Source organism: Colletotrichum navitas, assembly GCF_030913465.1.
Source record: "Colletotrichum navitas strain CBS 125086 chromosome Unknown LY79scaffold_73, whole genome shotgun sequence".
Classification (NCBI taxonomy): Eukaryota; Fungi; Ascomycota; class Sordariomycetes; order Glomerellales; family Glomerellaceae; genus Colletotrichum; species Colletotrichum navitas.
In genome coordinates, this window is record NW_026850619.1 from 12,208 (window position 1) to 28,336 (window position 16,129).

Below are 16,129 nucleotides of genomic sequence, written 5' to 3' on the forward strand. Positions count from 1 at the left end.
ATCAAGGTGACGTTGTCCTTCTTTTTCGGCAAAAGCCGTTTCCAGTAAGGCCATCCCAGCCAGGTCTCTACTTCAAAGCCTCCTTATTATAACTATGTAGCAAGGTGTTCCCGTCTGCGCTTAAGCCCGGCTTTAAAAAAAATCACTACTATGTCCTCCTTACTTTTTCTCGACATATCTTTGCTTACATTTGAGCGTCATGTGCAGTTCAGTAATGGCCGGAATATCATTGTGGGCTGTCTTTAAAATGTAGTTGACGTCTATCAGTTATTCGTATGGGATCCGCATGCAAATACCGAGAATAGTTCTTATTTCTGGTTTATGATGTAACCATCCAGGATGCAAGTAAACGAGCTGGATGAAGTCTAATAAAACGCATGTCGGGCGAAACCTCCGGAGACGTCTAGACCGCCTAGTTAACACTAGTTCTGTGCAGGTGTTAGATGTCATGACCATCAGCAGCTGGCATTAATTCAACGACGCCAATCATCGTGAGCCCATAGTCAGCAAGTAGTAGAAACCATATTGGCGCCCGCGTCAGCCAGTTCCGTCCCAGTGGCCGTAGGACATCCTCACCCCCCCCTCCCCCCCGTGCACGCTCAAGCCAAGATATGGCCCATTCACGCGTGATGAACCTCTCTAGAGGCCTGCGATAACTTTTACGCAACAAGGCCTTTGATTTATGATGCGTCGCGCGTCGCCCCGTTGTAAGTGTAAGTGCTCTGCGGATACGGATACATGTCGCCCATTAATTGTAGAGTACGGATACCTAGGTACCTTATGCAGGACGCTTATGTCATCATCGGATATGCGGGCCCCGGTCCCCATCCTTTTCGCCCCACTTGGGCTAAGCTAAGCGAGGGCTTTGATCATTAGTCACTCGCTTCGGGCCGGACCCACTGACTAGTCACGCAGACTTTTCGGGATTCATGCATCTTGCCCCTCCATCTCCCCACTGCCAATTGCACACATTTCCTGTGCGTTGGCTCAAGCCAAATTCTGCTCCATTGTTATTCTGCAAATCCGAGCGCAACTGCACAGAAGATCACCTGATCATGCTACGGAAGGGTGGCCGAGTTGGTTATGGCGCCAGGTTAAGGTCAGCTTAACATCTGTTTCCTGGTGGGGCAACCCGCGCGAGTTCGAGTCTCGTCCCTTTCATTTTTTTGTTTTTGTTTTTTACACCTTTACTCTGGACTGACTGCCTACTAGGATGAAAATAGTGTATACACGGATATTCTTCAGTCGAATAGTATTCCAAACATGATGACGGAGTACATCCATTAATGTTGTTTGTTATATTGAAACAGAGCTGGACGTCGCCCCGAGACTTGCTACTCACACCTCCCATCCTTCACCTCACTCAACCACTAACACCGACTCGCTGCTCCCGACCACCGCCTCTGCCTCGATCTCGACCAGCATCTCGTCCCCAATCAGCCCGGCCGTCGTCAGCGTGTTGGCCGGTCGCACCCCGTGACACTGGAACACCCAGCCATGCGCCTCCGACACCTCCGCCACGTCCTCCTCCCGCCGGATCATCACCCTCGTCCGGACCACGTCAGACATGCTCCCGCCCAGCCGCCTGATCGCCCGCTCGATAACGTCGAGCACCGCCACCGTCTGCGACCGTGCAGACGCCCCGCCCACCGCCGCGAGCTGCTCCATCAGCTCCGCCGGCGGGTTCGCCGTCGTCCCCGACACCCGGATGACGGAGCCCACCCGCACCGCGCGTGAGTATCCGGCCACCGGCTCCCACTTGCTGCCTGTGCGGTACTCCACCCTCCCCCCGGCCGCGACCGCCTCCTCGACCTCGCGCCGTCGTCGCCCCCCGTCCCCTCCCTTGACGTGGTCGCTCAAGTCGCCCGCCGCCGTCAGGAAAGGCGCCCGCCGGTACTCGTCGCCGCAGTCCCCCGGTATGTCCGCCAGCGCCTCCTGCGCCTTGGCGATCGCCGTCCTGTCCTCGTCGTCCAGCGAGAGCCCAAACACCGCCAGGTTGCCGGCCGTGTGCTTGCCGCTCTCCTCCGACAGCCTCGCCCCGACAATGACGGCCTTCACCACGGGGATGTCCAGCACCCACCTCATCGCCACCGCCGCGACCCGCACCCCGTGTTTCTGCGCGACGGCCGCGACGGCCTTCAGCACGCCCTGGAAGGCCGCCCACCCGCCGGCGGCGCGGATGAAGCGCAGGTATTTCCTCAGGCTCCAGTTCAGCCCCTCGACGCTCGTCGGCTCCGGCGCGCCGACCCATTTCTCGCTGAGGAAGCCGCCCAGCAGCGTCCCGTACGCCAGCACGCCGACGCCGCGCCGGGCACACACCCCCGCCATGCGGCCCCTGACCAGCCGGCGGTCAACCACGGAGCAGGACACCTGGTTCGTCGCGATGGCGTAGCCCGAGTCCAGCAGCAGCTCTAGGTGCGCCGCGTCCACGTTGGTCACGCCCACGTGCGAGATCTTGCCCTGCCGCTGGAGGGCGCCCAGGTGCGCGAGGTTGCAGAGGTACGTGTCGTCGCTGTAGTCCCAGACGTGGTACTGCATGAGGGCGACCCGTTCCTGTGCCATCCTCCGCAAGGCGAGGTCCACGGCCGCCTCCGCCGTCGCGAAGGACCTGTCACCGCTCTCGGGCGGGCACCACTTGGTGAAGGCTGTGATGGGCCGCCCCGAGCACGTGCGGTTGTGGCGCCCGACGACGAGCTCTGCGGGGCCGTAGTGGTCCGCCATGTCGAAGCCGTCGAGGCCGACGTCGATTCTGGGTGGCCGAGTCAGCAAAAAAAGAAAGAACAAAATTACATGTCTTTCTGGGGGGACGCGGCGGGACATCTCACAGCGGGCCCATCGCCTCCGCGGCGGCTGCGACGTCGACGTCCTGATCGTGTCCGCCGGCGAGCTGCCAGAGGCCGTGGAGCATGCGGGGTATCTCGATCGACCCCGCGATGGTCGTGCGCTCGACCTTGGGTGGGAGTGTCGAGGCCATGGTGGTTCTGTTTTGGGGGCAAATCCGATGACGATACGCGAGTGTGCGCACTTTTTCTCTCCCGGAACAGAGATATGGTGTGTTGTGAAGGGATGAAATGGTTCTATCCGGAATCTTGACGCAACAGCAAGTCTATATACCTCAGTCGGCTTAACAATTACTAACCCGACCTCGGCAATAGCCATACTTCGTCCCACGTTTTGGAAGCGACGCACAGCATTACTTACCCGCAGCAATGGACGAGCCAGTCTCCCACGAGGGATCGCAGGGACACCTCACGAGCTTCATGCAATTACGATATTCTATAAATAAAGAGACTATTTACCTGACCTCTCATCCTTCATCAGACATTCAAGCGACTACTCGACAGCGCTCATACCGGTTGCCTTCATACCTCATCAGGACCGGGCGTACCTCTCGGGAAATTGTCCTTCGATATCAGCCAACACCTGAATGGCGGTGAGCCTCGCCTATCGATAACGAGTTAGCGAGGGAAAGTCAGACGAGAAACAAAGTCTCCTCCAGCGAAGAATGGGGTAAGGGGGGGGGGGTGACAACTCACGCTCGCGCGGCAATTTATGAGTCCCGAGCCAGAGAAGTAGAAGTTCGGATCTGCCACGGCCGTCAGTCAAAATGTCATCCGTTGCACGATAGACAAAGGGGGAAGAAGACCCACGTCCAGAAAACGTCGTCAGCCCGGGCTGCTCGCCCTCGGCGTCCACCCCGTTCTGGTTGACGTTGACCAGCCTGTCGGCCGTGTCCGCGTCCACGAAGCCCTTCTCCTTGTACCGCCGCGGCAGGTCCATGACCTCGTACCCCGTCGCCAGCACCACCCCGTCCGCCTCCACGACCCTCTCCTGCCCCGTCTGCCGGTCGACGACGACGAGCCCCCGCTCCACGAACCCCCTCGCCTCCCCGCGCGCCACCTTGATCCGGCCGTCGAGCACCAGCTTGAACGTCCCGGGGTGGTCGGCGTAGAACGCCCGCCCCTTCTCCTCGAACAGCCGCGTCATCAGGCACGGCTCCCGGTCGAGCATGTACCCGACCCCCTCGAGCGCGCGGTTCCGCTCCTCCGCCGCCGCGATGAGCGCCCGGAACCCCGCCCGCGACACGTCCCGCAGCACCCCGAGCGGCAGGGCTCCCTCCAAAAAGTCCGCCGTGTCGATCGGCGTCTGCCCACCGTACCGCCGCGCGAGGAGCGGCGCCACGCCGTCGAAGTCGAGCAGCACCGTCGGGCTGCGCTGCAGCAGCGTCACGCTCGCCACCCCGCCGTCCCGCGCCAGCGTCGCCGCCACGTCGTGCGCCGAGTTCCCCGACCCCACCACCACCACCCGCCGGCCCCGGTACGCCTCCGGGTTGCGGTACGCCGCCGTGTGCTGCACCGGCCCCGCGAACGCCTCCCGCCCCGCAAGCGCCGGCATCCGGGAGTTCTGGTCCGACACCACGAGCCCCGTCGAGACCACCACGTTCCTCGCCCGCAGCCGCGCCACCGCCCCCGTCGCGACGTCCTTCACCGTCACCGTCCACAGCCCCGCCCCTTCGTCCCACGCGTTGCCGACGACCTCGACCCCGCCGAAGAACGGCAGCCGCAGCCGCTCCACCGCCGAGGAGTAGTACCGCGTCAGGTCCTGCCCCGTCAGGTAGTTCGGGTACCCCTCGCCCTCGGGCACGGGGAACAGCGGCAGCTGGATCATGAAGGCCGGGTGGTGCAGCACGACGCCCTCGTACCTCTTTGTCGACCAGTTCCCGCCCGCGCGCGCCTCCGTGTCGAACACGGCGACCTCGACCCCCGCCGCGTCGAGCCGGATCGCGTTGGCGATGCCGTTGCAGCTGCCGCCCACGACCACCGCGTCCAGCACCTTGCCGTCCTCGACCCGCGGCAGGCCCTGCGCCTCGGGCCGCCCGCGCTGGTCCGCGCCGATGATGGACGGCGAGGTGCGCGGCAGCGGGCCGAACGGCCTCGCCTCGAGCTCCACCGCCGCCGTCGCGAGCACGTACACGCGCCACCCGCCCGGCCCCTCGGGGTCCGGCACGAGCTTCGCCTGCCCGATGCACCGGCACGCCGGCGCCTCGGTGCGGAACGAGAACGGCACGTCGAGGGTGCCCAGCGCGGGGCTCGCGCGCACCCACGCCGCGTCCATGGTCATGCGGCGCCCGTCCTTGTCCGCCGAGAGCCCGGACGGCCGGCGGCGGGGGGCCAGCGCGCGCCAGGCGTCGACGACGGCCGCGCGCGTGTGCAGCGTGCGCTTGTCAAAGGTGAGCGTGAGGTTGTCGCGCCAGAAGCACCGGTCGGCGAAGAGCGCCCCGAAGGCGTCCCAGTCGCCGTCGCGGACGGCCGCGGCGAGGCGCGCGAGGAAGTCGGCGGCGACGGCCGCGGCGTCGAGCGTTTCCTCGCTATCGAAGGGCGGGACCGAGGGGATCCAGGAGGGCAGGTCGCGGACCGGGACGCGGACGCGGTCGCCGCGCGCTGGTTTCACCGTCATGATGGCTGGGAGATGGGTGTATGAGAGAGAGAGAGAGTGTGTGTGTGTGAGTGTGTTAGGGAATGTGTATCTTGGAACTACGATAGAGAAGAGAGTTGCTGGCTTGTTCCCGGACTTGATAGTCGGAGGGCGGCCGCCAAACCCCTTTTAAATGTCCATCATAGCTTTGCGCCATTCTATGCCCCCTCCTCTGCCACGTTCGTCGACGCCAGACTCGTTCGTTTTATTCCGTCCTCATACACACACAGACACCATACACCATTACAGCTATGGAAAGAGACCGGCGTCTACCAGAATAGGAAACCCAACTTCCCTTGGGGGTGTGTAGCTGGCGCTTCCTTCGTCCGGCGCACCACTCGCCTCGGGATGATCGGACGCGACAAATCCAATGCCGCCCGCGTCTAATGTAAGTGCTATCGCGGTCATAAGCCCAGGGATTCGATCCATCATTGGATGCTCGTCTGACTTACCAAAAAAAGGGGGCGGATGCAGCAGCCATCAGTTGCCTGCCGCATGTTGCCTACATCCGGCATAGTCTAGCTAGTCTCTATCGTCGCTATCGTTGCCGTCATCGTCGTCGTTCCTCCGTAAACTCCGAAGAATGTCGTCCTACACAACCTTCCACCTAGTGGTTATATCCCCAAACTCCGAGTGCGTCTCGCGCGTTTGTTGTACCGGGATTCGGAAACCTCCCTCACCCCCTCAGCCTGCCCGAATCCTCCGCCCCACGTGGATCCCTTGCCTTGCCCTTTCTCCGGAGTCCGGAGATACCACCGCTACCGCCGGCACCCACGGGGTTTCCGGACCGGCGTCTGAATCGCTTCCCCCCCTTTACCTAGATCACTCTCCACTCCATCCTTTGCGCAAAAACTGCGGCTAAGGAGGTCGAGATGCAGTGTGACGGATTCGGAACCCGGGGCGAGCGGTGCACCTGTCCCAACCCCTAAAGCCCGTCGTACATTCACGTCGTGATGGGCGTAAGTTCTTGTCAGACGCCATCAGGCCGGCCCGTCATACAAGCAAAGTCACATCAATCACCGTGGGTGGACACGGAGCAAATAACTTCAATAATCTCTTTGTCCCGCTGCTCATCTACAGTGCCCGTCAAACGCCGCTACCATCCCGGGCCAGAAAGTGAGTACGCACTCGTGCAAATATGTCGACCGAGAAATAAAAGTAAAATCCATCATACGCCGCCCTCATGCCGTCATATCGTAACCGGTAGTTGCAGGGGAGGGAGAGACTTGCGACGCAACAAGTCCTCAAGAACCATCCTCACTGGCCAGCTTGTAAAGAAATAATGCCAACAAGTCGAGCCCTTTCCTCAGACTCACTCCCTGTGTTCCCCTCCATCCATTTATCTGGGTCATCCCTCCCCGGCCCGTTGTAATAATAAGGTTTCGAAATATACTCCATGCACTTCCAAAGAACTGCAACAAAGGCGAACAACAATGAGCCGGCGGGTGGAGGCACATCCGCCGAGGTATCTTTCATCAAAGTCAAAACAGTACGCCGTTTATACGCCAGACCGTCCGCGCGGTGTGTACAACCACCCTCTCAGGTATCGAAGCCGGGCTTGATCGTCCAGGAGCCGGCATGCCCTTTACCGCCGACCTTCTCCGCGACCGCTGCGATGGCCTCCTTGATTTCGTTGCGCGAGATCTTGGCGTGGGCGAGCGCGACGTACGAGAGATCAATCAGGCCGCCCTTGGCGATCTTTGGATTCGCCTCAATGACCTTCTTGAGCTCCTCGAGGTTGTTGTTCTCCAGCATCTTCTTCGGCAGTGACTGCACACCGCCGCCGCCGACCTTGGCGCTGCTAATGGCTTTGAAAGCGTCAGACGGCTTCAGCGACTCTGTTGCAGCTTTGTCCTTGGGCGGCTGGCCGGCAGGCTTGGGCTTGGGCTTGGGCTTGGGTTCGGGCTCCCAGTACTTGGTGGAGAAGGGGTCGATTCCGGAATGGTGGTCGAGGGTTTCTTTCAAGCATGAGTTAACGCGGCTGTAAGAGCGGGAAATGGGATTGGGCTTACCCAGAATGAACTCCATCCTGTGTTCGTACACGGTGCGATTGGGGCCTATGCGTTTCCGGTCCTCCCAGCAGAGTCCTGTACTTTCGGGTTCGAGGCCGTTGGCGCTCACGAACCGGGCGGGGCCGTTGTCGTCCGAGTCGTCGAGGAATCCGTCCATGTCACCATCGCCATCGTCGAGGTCCTCGTCGTCTTCGTCGTCCATGTCGACGTCTTCGCCTTCGCTCTCCCATTCGGCTTCCGAGTCGTGTTCGTAGTTGAGGGGCAGCTGGTCGCGGAGTGTCGGCTTCCGGGCGAGCCGTCGCATGCCGGATTTGCCTGCTTGGTAAGGTTTTAAAGTGACGGTGCCCCTGTAGGCAGGACGCACGTCCTGGTAGAATTTGAGGTGCTTGATGGGAATGTGTCTCAGCGCATCCGTGGCCTCCTTCATGGCCGCCTTCTTGTCCTCCTCGCTGACGCCCTGGGCATGCTGTGTGAGCTTCATCATCTTCTCCATGGTATAACGAACGGGTGGGTAAATCCTGCCACGCGCTGCGGGGCGGCAGGGAAGCTGGAAAATGCCGACGGGGTCGAACTTGCCCACTTGGGCCGGCGGCTCCCGCTTGCCGTTGAAGTACTCTTCCAAGATTTTGGTCTTGGCCTCGTGCGTCTCCTGGTCCATCTCGAAGGGGTTTTTGGCCAGACGGACGGTGCTGTGGACGTAGAATGGCTTGAACAACTTCTCGTACTGGGACTTTTCCTCTTTCTTGACCACCGGTGCTGCTGAGTCTGACGTGGCAGCGGCTCTGCCAGGGCTCTTTGGTTTGACGTTGGCTGCTGCCGTTTCCTTCTTGGGCGTGGCAGGTGGCTTGAAAAAGGACAGGAGCTTCGGCTGAGCACGCTCCTTCTTCTCCTTGTCTTCCTGGATCTTGCGTTCCTCCTCCTCCTTCTTGCGGCGCTTTTCATTCAGCTTGGCCTGCTTCTCGGCGTCCGCCTTGGCCTTTTCGGCTTGCTTGGCCTCCTTCTTCTCCTCACGCTCCTTCTTCTTCTGGGCCTTTTCCTTTTCTTCGGCCTCCTTCTCGGCAGCGGTGCGGCGCTTCCGTTTGGCGGATTGATTAGCGGAAGGCGTGGGATTAGAGGCGGAAGGATTTGATGAGGAGATGTTGGCGTCGGGTGTCGGCTTCAGGGAGAATGGGATTTTGGTGGGTGTGGGATTGGGGGATGGCGAGTTGCGAGGTGGCGTGATGGTGCTCAGGTCGGACAGGGAGCCTGGACTACTGAGCGGTGACATGGAGTCGCGGTCGCGCATCTGAGGGGCGGGGGAGACAGCTGAGGAGAGTGTCAGTGACGGTGTGTTCAGGAATGGGTAGCCACACGATGGGCAGAATAGACAGGCTGTACCTCTGGCGGGCTGGACGACAGCTTCTATGGCCTGCTGCTTGACGCCGGCGGCAAGGCCGCGGTGGTCCATCGTGACTTGATCGGTCGAGAAGTCGTCGTGGCTTCTCTTCAGACCGTTGGGCTCCATGTCGGACTCTCGCTGTACGTTGGTGGACATCTCGAATAGAGGCATCGGATGCCAAATTGTCGCCCTCCTCGCGACCGTGTACGAAGGTGGCCCCGGTGTGATTTGGGGTCTGGTTGCAATCGAGGTGGACGTCGGGTATTGAGTGAAGAGACGTTGAACCTGGATCAGGCAGTCTCAAAGGAAGGCACGGGACAAAACAAAGAGAGTAACGGCCCGTCGGCTTCGGGACAAGGGGCTCCTCTGGTCGCGAGATGAATTCAGCAAGCCGTTAGGGCTCTCGGAGGTGAATTGGCCGGATGTGGTGTGTGGTGTGGATGGGTAAAGTGGAAAGTCGAGGTTGAAAGGTTGGAGCAAGACGCGACGGCACGCGTAAATTTGGCGTCGGGGTCGTGTGGGCCGGGGCCTCCGGGGGGAGGTGCGGAAGGAGATTAGGGGGTAGACTCGCTAAATTGGTCAACTGCGTGGGTCCCTAGATACTTTGCTTGGGCTTCCTCTTCGACATCCGCAGGCTTTTATAACACAGCCGTACCAATAGTTGGTTTCCCGTCGAGATATAAAACAACACATTTGATCTATCAAGAAAATTAAGAGAGAAGAAAGAGTCTGCGCCTTCAGTCCATCTACTATCGGGCACACTAAGCGTGCTGTTCAAAGTCGACATGCCCATGTCTAACAAAGCCTATATGGCCGGAACGACGCGACCTCCACCAGGAGGGACGCGTTGAGCGTCGCCGATAAGATTAAGTGGCATGGCGTGGCGTGAATTAGCTAAGCTGACTATCTAGATTGAATATTAGCTAAGCTGGTTGGATAAGGTAGTACCTGTGTCTCCTGCCGTGGCTGAAGCGTGCGGGGATCTAAGAGTGGCTAGTGTTTTCGTGGCTGAGGAATGAATGTGGGGTTCATCGACTGTCTCTAGAGACACGCTCCCACGTGACATCATACGCCTCACCAGCCTCACCTGGCTCATCTCGCCATTTCCTTGACAAACAATGTGGTAGTGAGGCGTGCACCCTCCGCTGGGTCGGGGGTTCAACCGGGTCTTTGGCCCAACTTTGCGTCATGATGCCATCAAGGTTAGCGGTCCCCGCCTACCACTCCTTCTCTCGCTCTCGGGGCGGGCGACAGATAGAAAGATCATCATCAACACTACTAGTGTACCAAGGTTGAAAAATCTAGGGGTCTTGGAAGGGGTCCCTTTTTCTTTTTGCCTGAACACGAAGTGATCGACGACACCAGGCTAGGAAAAGACCCTATCCGTCCAATCGCCCATTTTCCGGCCTGCCTTTTCAATGGCGTTATCGGCCAAGACAGAGAGAGAGAAGAGTTAAAAGAGGGGACGACGAGAATCCTTGCAGACATGACAAGCCACCCTGGCTGTCTGTCTCCTTGGGGCAGTGATGTTCGTCTCACCCCCGTTCCCACCCAACGACGTGCAGCAGTTGGCACGGCAAAGAAGACAGGCGAGAGGCAAGCAAGAGATGCGGAAGCAACGGAATTTAATGCCAGGGACAATCCACCCCCGGGGGGGCTCGCAGAGTCGCTCACTTTCCCGAACCGGTTGTTCATCTCGCATCGCCTTGTCCTCTCTGAATAGCAGACATGACACATGGACCCCGTTCAGAGAGAGAGAGAGAGAGAGAGAGAGAGAGAGAGAGAAAGCGGAATCGCGCCAATCTCCGGTCCCAACCCGCGCTTCCGTCTCAGCTCGTGCGTCTTTTCCGTGTCAGACCTCGGAGACAAAAGTCAATTCGAGTCTGGATGATGCTTGATGACGGAGACACCCCCCCTGGGGCGTCGGTGCCGAAGACGGACCAAGATCATGTCTTTAGCGAAAGAGAGTTTTACGGAACGGGGCCAACCCGAAATCAAATATACCTGTACACTCACTACCCTTACGAGAAATATGAGCAAGGGCTCTCTCTCTCTTTCTAGGGGTCGAGTCTATCCCGGGAAGGCCAGACACATGGTCGTCGTGGCATGTGTCAACGACAAACACAAACACAGCCCCCCCACACGGCGAGCGTTTGGAACAATTCGATACCTGCCGAATCATGACTGATGACTGACTGTCTGACTGACTGACTGACACCTTGAAAAGTCCCTGACCCGGAGATGGAGGAGGGGAGCGAGATTAAACCCTCTTGGAACGATGAAATCTCGTGTTTCCAAAGATAGCAGCAGTACGTACGGATACCAGCCAAGCGAATTTCCAATCCGCTACCCTGTTACTGGTTTAGTTTTGCTACACAAAAACGCTCGTGTGAGTTCGCGCGCCAAAGTAGGCGCCGCAAGCGGTCCTCAGCACATGCCTCCCCGCAATCCCACCAAGTCCGGCGGGAATCGAGCTTCTGTCTCTCTCTCACTCCCATTTTTTTCCTTCTCGTTTTGCCCATCTGACAAGTTTCCCATGACGGAAAGCATGTGAGACATTCGCGGGAATGGGAGAACCCCCACCCCAATCCTCCAAATCTTGCTCCAAATTCCAACCCCGCGGCCATCGGGAACAGCGTGCGGCTGAAAGGGGGGGTGAAGCAACAAGGTAATCTCACCTCTCGCCCCGTGTAAGACAGGGCAGCATGCCTCTGGCCAAAGTAAGCATGGCCGAAAGGCCTCGAGGGATATTACAACCACGCAAAATATGCTCCAACGATGACGTTCTCGGCGAGAGTCAATGTTGGGGATCAGAGGATCAGACACTTTTGGAACCGCACGATGCCTAGGAATGGGCTTTTCACATTCGAGCATTTCGAGCTCTTCCTGTCTCAATTCCTAGCACTGTCTCTCTCTCTCTCTCTCTCTCGCTCTTCACAGGCCTTCAAGGGGCCTCGCTCAACCGTGGTATCATCCTCCCCTTTCCCTAGTCGGTTCTCTTTTTCCGGTCTTCCCACCAACCAGCGGAATGCCGTCTTCAGCCATGCCACACACTCTCTCGTCCATCCCCTTTTCAAGTATTTTTGTCTTGCCCGCAAATTAAAAAAACACGGGCCTGAGAAAACGGTCCCGGTGGTGTGTGGAGTATCACAAACCCGCATACGACGCGGAGAGGAAAAAGAACACTATAGGGGAAAACGGAACAGAAAGAAGAGACAGGGGAAGGGGGGGAAGAGAACCCCCAAAGGTAGCGATCGTAGAGCGAATAGGTAGAGTGGAAATCTTTGTGCCAGGCATAAATCAAGGAAAGAAAGAAACACCCGAAACACCTTTCCCCCCTTGGCAACTTCCGGAGAAGAACACACCCTTCATGTGTGTATGTGTGATGTGATCGTCGGGCTAGCCTTCTGTTGTGGTATCATCCCGCCGCCCAGTAAGATGAAGAAAAATAAAACGCCATAATGATGCAAGTTTGTGGGAAAACAATGGAGTAAAACCCAAACGCCTTCCCCTAACGACCGTGTATGCCTCGAAAAGAAAGGCGTGTCGTACAGATAATGACGACAACAATGAAACGCGATAAGGAAAAAGGGATATCAAGTTCGAGCTGAGCCAATGCGATTGTTGAGACCGGCCGGGGCCTCTCTCTCTCTCACTCTGTCGTTGTCTTTCTTTCTCGTTCTCTCCGTGCAGGTTTCCCACGCCGCATTAGTCGGGGTTGGCAATGTAGAGACGGCCACCGGTGAGGGTCGTGGTGCGCTCGTCGACGCTGCCCCTCCTACGGAGGTCGTCGGCGCCCTTGACGCTCTTCTCGCGGGTGACGGTGGAGTGCATGAGCGAGTTGCTCGCCAGTCTCGAGGCGGCGCTGTTGCCCAGCTCGCCCAGGTTATCGGCACGCTCGCCGCTGCTGCCGGAGCCGGCCGTCATGGCCCTGCCACTGGCGGCGTCGCCGAGGGTTGCGTCGCCGGCCGTCTCCTCGACGAGGCTGCCGCTCCTCTCGGGGGTGTCGCTGGGGCTCCAGCGGCGGCCGGGGCCGCCGCCCGAGGAGCGGTAGCCCGGGCCGCGGCGGCTGGCGGTGCTGCTGCGGCCACTGCTGCCTGTGCGGCGGTGGTGCAGGCGGGGGTCGTCGTCTTCGCTGCTCTCGGCCTCGACCTCGGTGGCGCTCAGGCGCATGGGGACGCCGCCGACGCCGACGTGGTGGTCGCCGGGGGCGTAGCCGACGACGGCGGGCTTGCCGTGGTGGCGGATCTTGGCGGCGACCTTTCCGGTGGCGCTGATGCCGGTGCTCGTGCGGGCGGCGGAGGCGGAGAGGCCGGAAGAGGTGCGCTGCTGGCCGCCGATGACCTCGAGGGTGGCGCGCATCTTGGCGGCGCGCTGCTGGGCGACAAGACGGGGGTCCTCGTACTGGGCGCGGTCGCACCATACGGTGGCCTTTTGCTTGCGGAGGAGGGCGACGTAGCCTGTGGGCTGGGGGCTGCCGCCGGAGCGGGACGAGGAGGAGCGGCGCAGGTCGTTAGTGGGGGATGTGCGGTAGGCGGCGGGAGGTGGCACGCTCGAGGTGGTGCTGAAGGTGTTGACCGAGGGGGAACGGCGGCTGTGCTGCTGGGAGCTGGCGCTGAAATGGGAGAGGTGGGTCGGCATCGGGCTCTGGATGGCGGTGGGGAAGACGCTGGAGGATGTCGTGCGTGTGCGGGAGTGGGAGTAGACGGCGGACGAGTCCATGGGCTGCTGCCGCCGGCTTGCCGACGGGTCCAGCATGGCGGGGGTATTATAATGTACGGGCGTATGTGTGGGCGTACGACGTGTGGGCGGTGGGTGTAGAGGTGGTTGTTGCCGTAGGCGTTTATCGTCTGTGACGAGGGGTGAGGAACGCTTCGACCAGGCAGACAAGCGATATGGTGGCGGTGCTGCTGCTACTGGCGATGTCGACGTCGACGTCGACGTCGATAGAACCGTAGTCGTCGCCGTGGTGGCGGTGGTTGTGGTCGTGACCGTCGGGTATAACTTCGTCTGGCGTAATTCGTCGTGGATGGCGGTAGCCTTGGATTGTGCTCTGCTTTCCTTCCTGGGCGAGCCAATGCAGAGATGATGGGAGGGGGGGTTCAATGTCGCCCGCGGTGCATGAGAAGGAAGAGAAAGGATAGAGAATATGACGGAGGGAGGAGGGAAGGGGAGAGGAGGGGAGGAGGAAGAAGTTGTCGTGAGGTCCGAGGTTGATGTATATTATATGGGGGAGAGAGAGGAAGACGGAAAGTAGGAGATTGGAAGTTGGGCACAGAGAGGATATTATCTGGTCAGGCCATGCCAGACAAGGCTGGGGTGTCTGTCAAGTCAAATCGGGTCCCCGGGCGGGCGAGTAAGTTTCCGGTAGGCGAATTGTTGAGAGCTCCCGGGGACCTTTTTAGCGCTCTGTGTGCTGCAGTGATGCTGAAGGGAGTGCTGAGCAGCGGAGAGGGGGGTGTATGACGGTAAGAAGGGGTGAGCGAAGAGAGAGAGTGAGAGAGTGAGAGAGAGTGAGAGAGAATGAGAGAGAGTATGAGAGAGAGAGAAAAGGCAGGGTCGGGAAGGCCGAGAGAGAGGGGCCAAAGTTTCCCACGCAGAGGTACGAGGGTACAAGAGCGCAAGGATACAATGGTACCAAAAGGTACAGGGGTACACAGGGGTGCGAGGATACGACAGTGCAGGGCAGGGGTACGTACATAAGATACGTACACAGCTGGCGGAACCTTGAGGATCCAGTCCAGAGTGTGAGAGCGGAGTAAGGGTGAGAGTGAGAGTGAGAGTGAAAGTGAAAATGAAAGTGAAGGTGAGTATGATGGTAAGAATGACAGCAACAACAGGTGAGAGCGAAGCTAAAACGTTTAAGCGACAGCGCCCGACGATAGTCATGGTCCTGTCGCTCGTTTTGTTTCTGTTTCTGATCTCCCTCAACTTTTGTTTTGTCCCCTCTTCATTTTCTTTCTCAGACCGGGTTACTCCTGATTCAGACATCCATCTTACTCTCACTCTCACTCTTCCAGGCCCTCACCAGACACGCAATCATTGTTCAATTGACCGGTCGATGAGCACTCTAAAGTAAAGCAAAACCAAAGGTCGGCAAATGACGGGGCTATGAGCCAGGGCTGAGAGGACGATGAACGAGCAGGCCCATCACTGACCAGACAGACTCCCCTCCTCCCTCGCCTGTGGAGCTCAGATGATGGAAGAGCCGGCAACCTGGCGTGTAGATAGATAGATATACCTTGATGAGTCTCTCCAACTCTCGGGCCAGGGACACGGTCCATAATCTGTGCGCCTCTTGTTCATTACCTGCACTAGGTACGGAGTACTATACTTACACTACGTAGTATCTATCCTTCGTCTCCCCCTTGGCCCTGGGTGCGGTATGCTACTGTGATAGTTCTACCTGTAAATCCCCCCCTCTCGAAGGATGATGCTGGATGAGGCACGTTTCGTCGATAGTGCAAGGACCGGTGAGGACCCTGGGGGCGGGAGTCCGTATCTGTATCCCTACCGAGTCTATCTACTTGAGTCTCCGCCGAGGGAAAGGGAGCTAGAGACGCAGAGAGACGCGCGCGCCAGAGGGGAAGAAACAAAACAACATGACACCTTCCTTTACCTGCCTGGGCGTCTTGAATATTGTTGTTGTGTCTGCTGCTGCTGCTGCTGCTGCTGCTAGTGCTGCGGGTCTGAGATAAGAGAGACTGAGATAGCGTGCAACAAAGTAGACTGATTGAGGTGACTACCGGTACCTAGCCTCACTTGTTCCGGCCCTCAGTGAGGGGCCGACGGTCGCCAAGGTGGTGGAATTGGGGTGGAGAGGAACAAGAGGTGGGGGAAGCAAGGAGGGCATGCAAGCCAAGCTGGAAGCAAACAAGCAACGAGCACGACGACGATAACTGAGTCCAGGAAAGGTGTTGGGCGAGAGATGGCATGCCAGCAGACGCAGAGAGCATCATCAACCTGCCCGGGGGGCACGGCCAGATAACAAGACGACAGACCGAACGAGCCCCTCCCCGGTCCAGATTTAAAATGGCATCAACAGGTTCATGGATAACGCGCAGAGAACAAGACCGAATTGTGACGACGGCACGCTCGCCAAGCAGCAGGGGAGAGGGGAGAGGGGAGGAGGGCGGAGGGCGGAGGTAGGCATAGTATATCACGGCGCCAGTATACTTTCGTCACCGAACCCATCTCTGACGCTACGCTACCTCCAAAAGTCCCTCCCTCTCCCCCCACCGAACCGCTGCAACTGTGTGTCTGT

General features: G+C 59.1%; 5 protein-coding genes and 1 non-coding gene across 6 annotated transcripts; 2 read left to right on the plus strand and 4 right to left on the minus strand.

The window, feature by feature from the left end:
* The first annotated feature begins 1,062 nt into the window (after positions 1-1,062).
* LY79DRAFT_t218 lies at positions 1,063-1,161 on the plus strand. The gene has a single exon. It is a non-coding gene; the product is annotated as a tRNA-Leu (tRNA).
* Positions 1,162-1,359: 198 nt separating this feature from the next.
* On the minus strand, positions 1,360-5,457 carry LY79DRAFT_593154 (endoribonuclease L-PSP; the record flags this gene model as incomplete). Its single annotated transcript, XM_060561518.1, is given in 7 exon segments — positions 1,360-2,749; positions 2,826-2,981; position 3,537; positions 3,651-3,924; positions 4,099-4,215; positions 4,231-4,944; positions 5,101-5,457. 7 exon segments carry the CDS (start codon positions 5,455-5,457, stop codon positions 1,360-1,362), a joined length of 3,009 nt encoding a protein of 1,002 aa, XP_060410078.1.
* Positions 5,458-6,886: 1,429 nt separating this feature from the next.
* On the minus strand, positions 6,887-9,147 carry LY79DRAFT_363336 (chromatin assembly factor 1 subunit A-domain-containing protein). The gene is made up of 3 exons (XM_060552761.1): positions 8,865-9,147; positions 7,488-8,792; positions 6,887-7,433 (listed from the first exon to the last, which is right to left on the minus strand). Exons 1-3 carry the CDS (start codon positions 9,034-9,036, stop codon positions 7,015-7,017), a joined length of 1,896 nt encoding a protein of 631 aa, XP_060410079.1. The 5' UTR covers positions 9,037-9,147; the 3' UTR covers positions 6,887-7,014.
* Positions 9,148-11,531: 2,384 nt separating this feature from the next.
* LY79DRAFT_363346 (uncharacterized protein) lies at positions 11,532-12,309 on the plus strand. Its single transcript, XM_060552762.1, has one exon. It carries the CDS (start codon positions 11,644-11,646, stop codon positions 12,136-12,138), a length of 495 nt encoding a protein of 164 aa, XP_060410080.1. The 5' UTR covers positions 11,532-11,643; the 3' UTR covers positions 12,139-12,309.
* A 264-nt stretch (positions 12,310-12,573) lies between these two features.
* LY79DRAFT_523545 (uncharacterized protein) lies at positions 12,574-12,792 on the minus strand (the record flags this gene model as incomplete). Its single annotated transcript, XM_060555549.1, has 1 exon — positions 12,574-12,792. One exon carries the CDS (start codon positions 12,790-12,792, stop codon positions 12,574-12,576), a length of 219 nt encoding a protein of 72 aa, XP_060410081.1.
* Positions 12,793-13,128: 336 nt separating this feature from the next.
* Positions 13,129-13,623, minus strand: LY79DRAFT_487885 (uncharacterized protein; the record flags this gene model as incomplete). Its single annotated transcript, XM_060553301.1, has 1 exon — positions 13,129-13,623. A coding segment is annotated over one exon (495 nt), but the record flags the coding sequence as incomplete, so codon positions are not given.
* Positions 13,624-16,129: the final 2,506 nt, after the last annotated feature.

Excerpts from the sequence above, each read along its gene's own strand:
- LY79DRAFT_363336 (XM_060552761.1), bottom strand. The coding sequence starts at position 9,036 with ATGCCTCTATTCGAGATGTCCACCAACGTACAGCGAGAGTCCGACATG. Across the intron at positions 8,793-8,864 it reads TGTCGTCCAGCCCGCCAGAG|CTGTCTCCCCCGCCCCTCAG; the intron begins GTACAGCCTGTC and ends CACTCTCCTCAG. Across the intron at positions 7,434-7,487 it reads CAGGATGGAGTTCATTCTGG|AAACCCTCGACCACCATTCC; the intron begins GTAAGCCCAATC and ends CATGCTTGAAAG.
- LY79DRAFT_363346 (XM_060552762.1), top strand. The coding sequence starts at position 11,644 with ATGACGTTCTCGGCGAGAGTCAATGTTGGGGATCAGAGGATCAGACAC.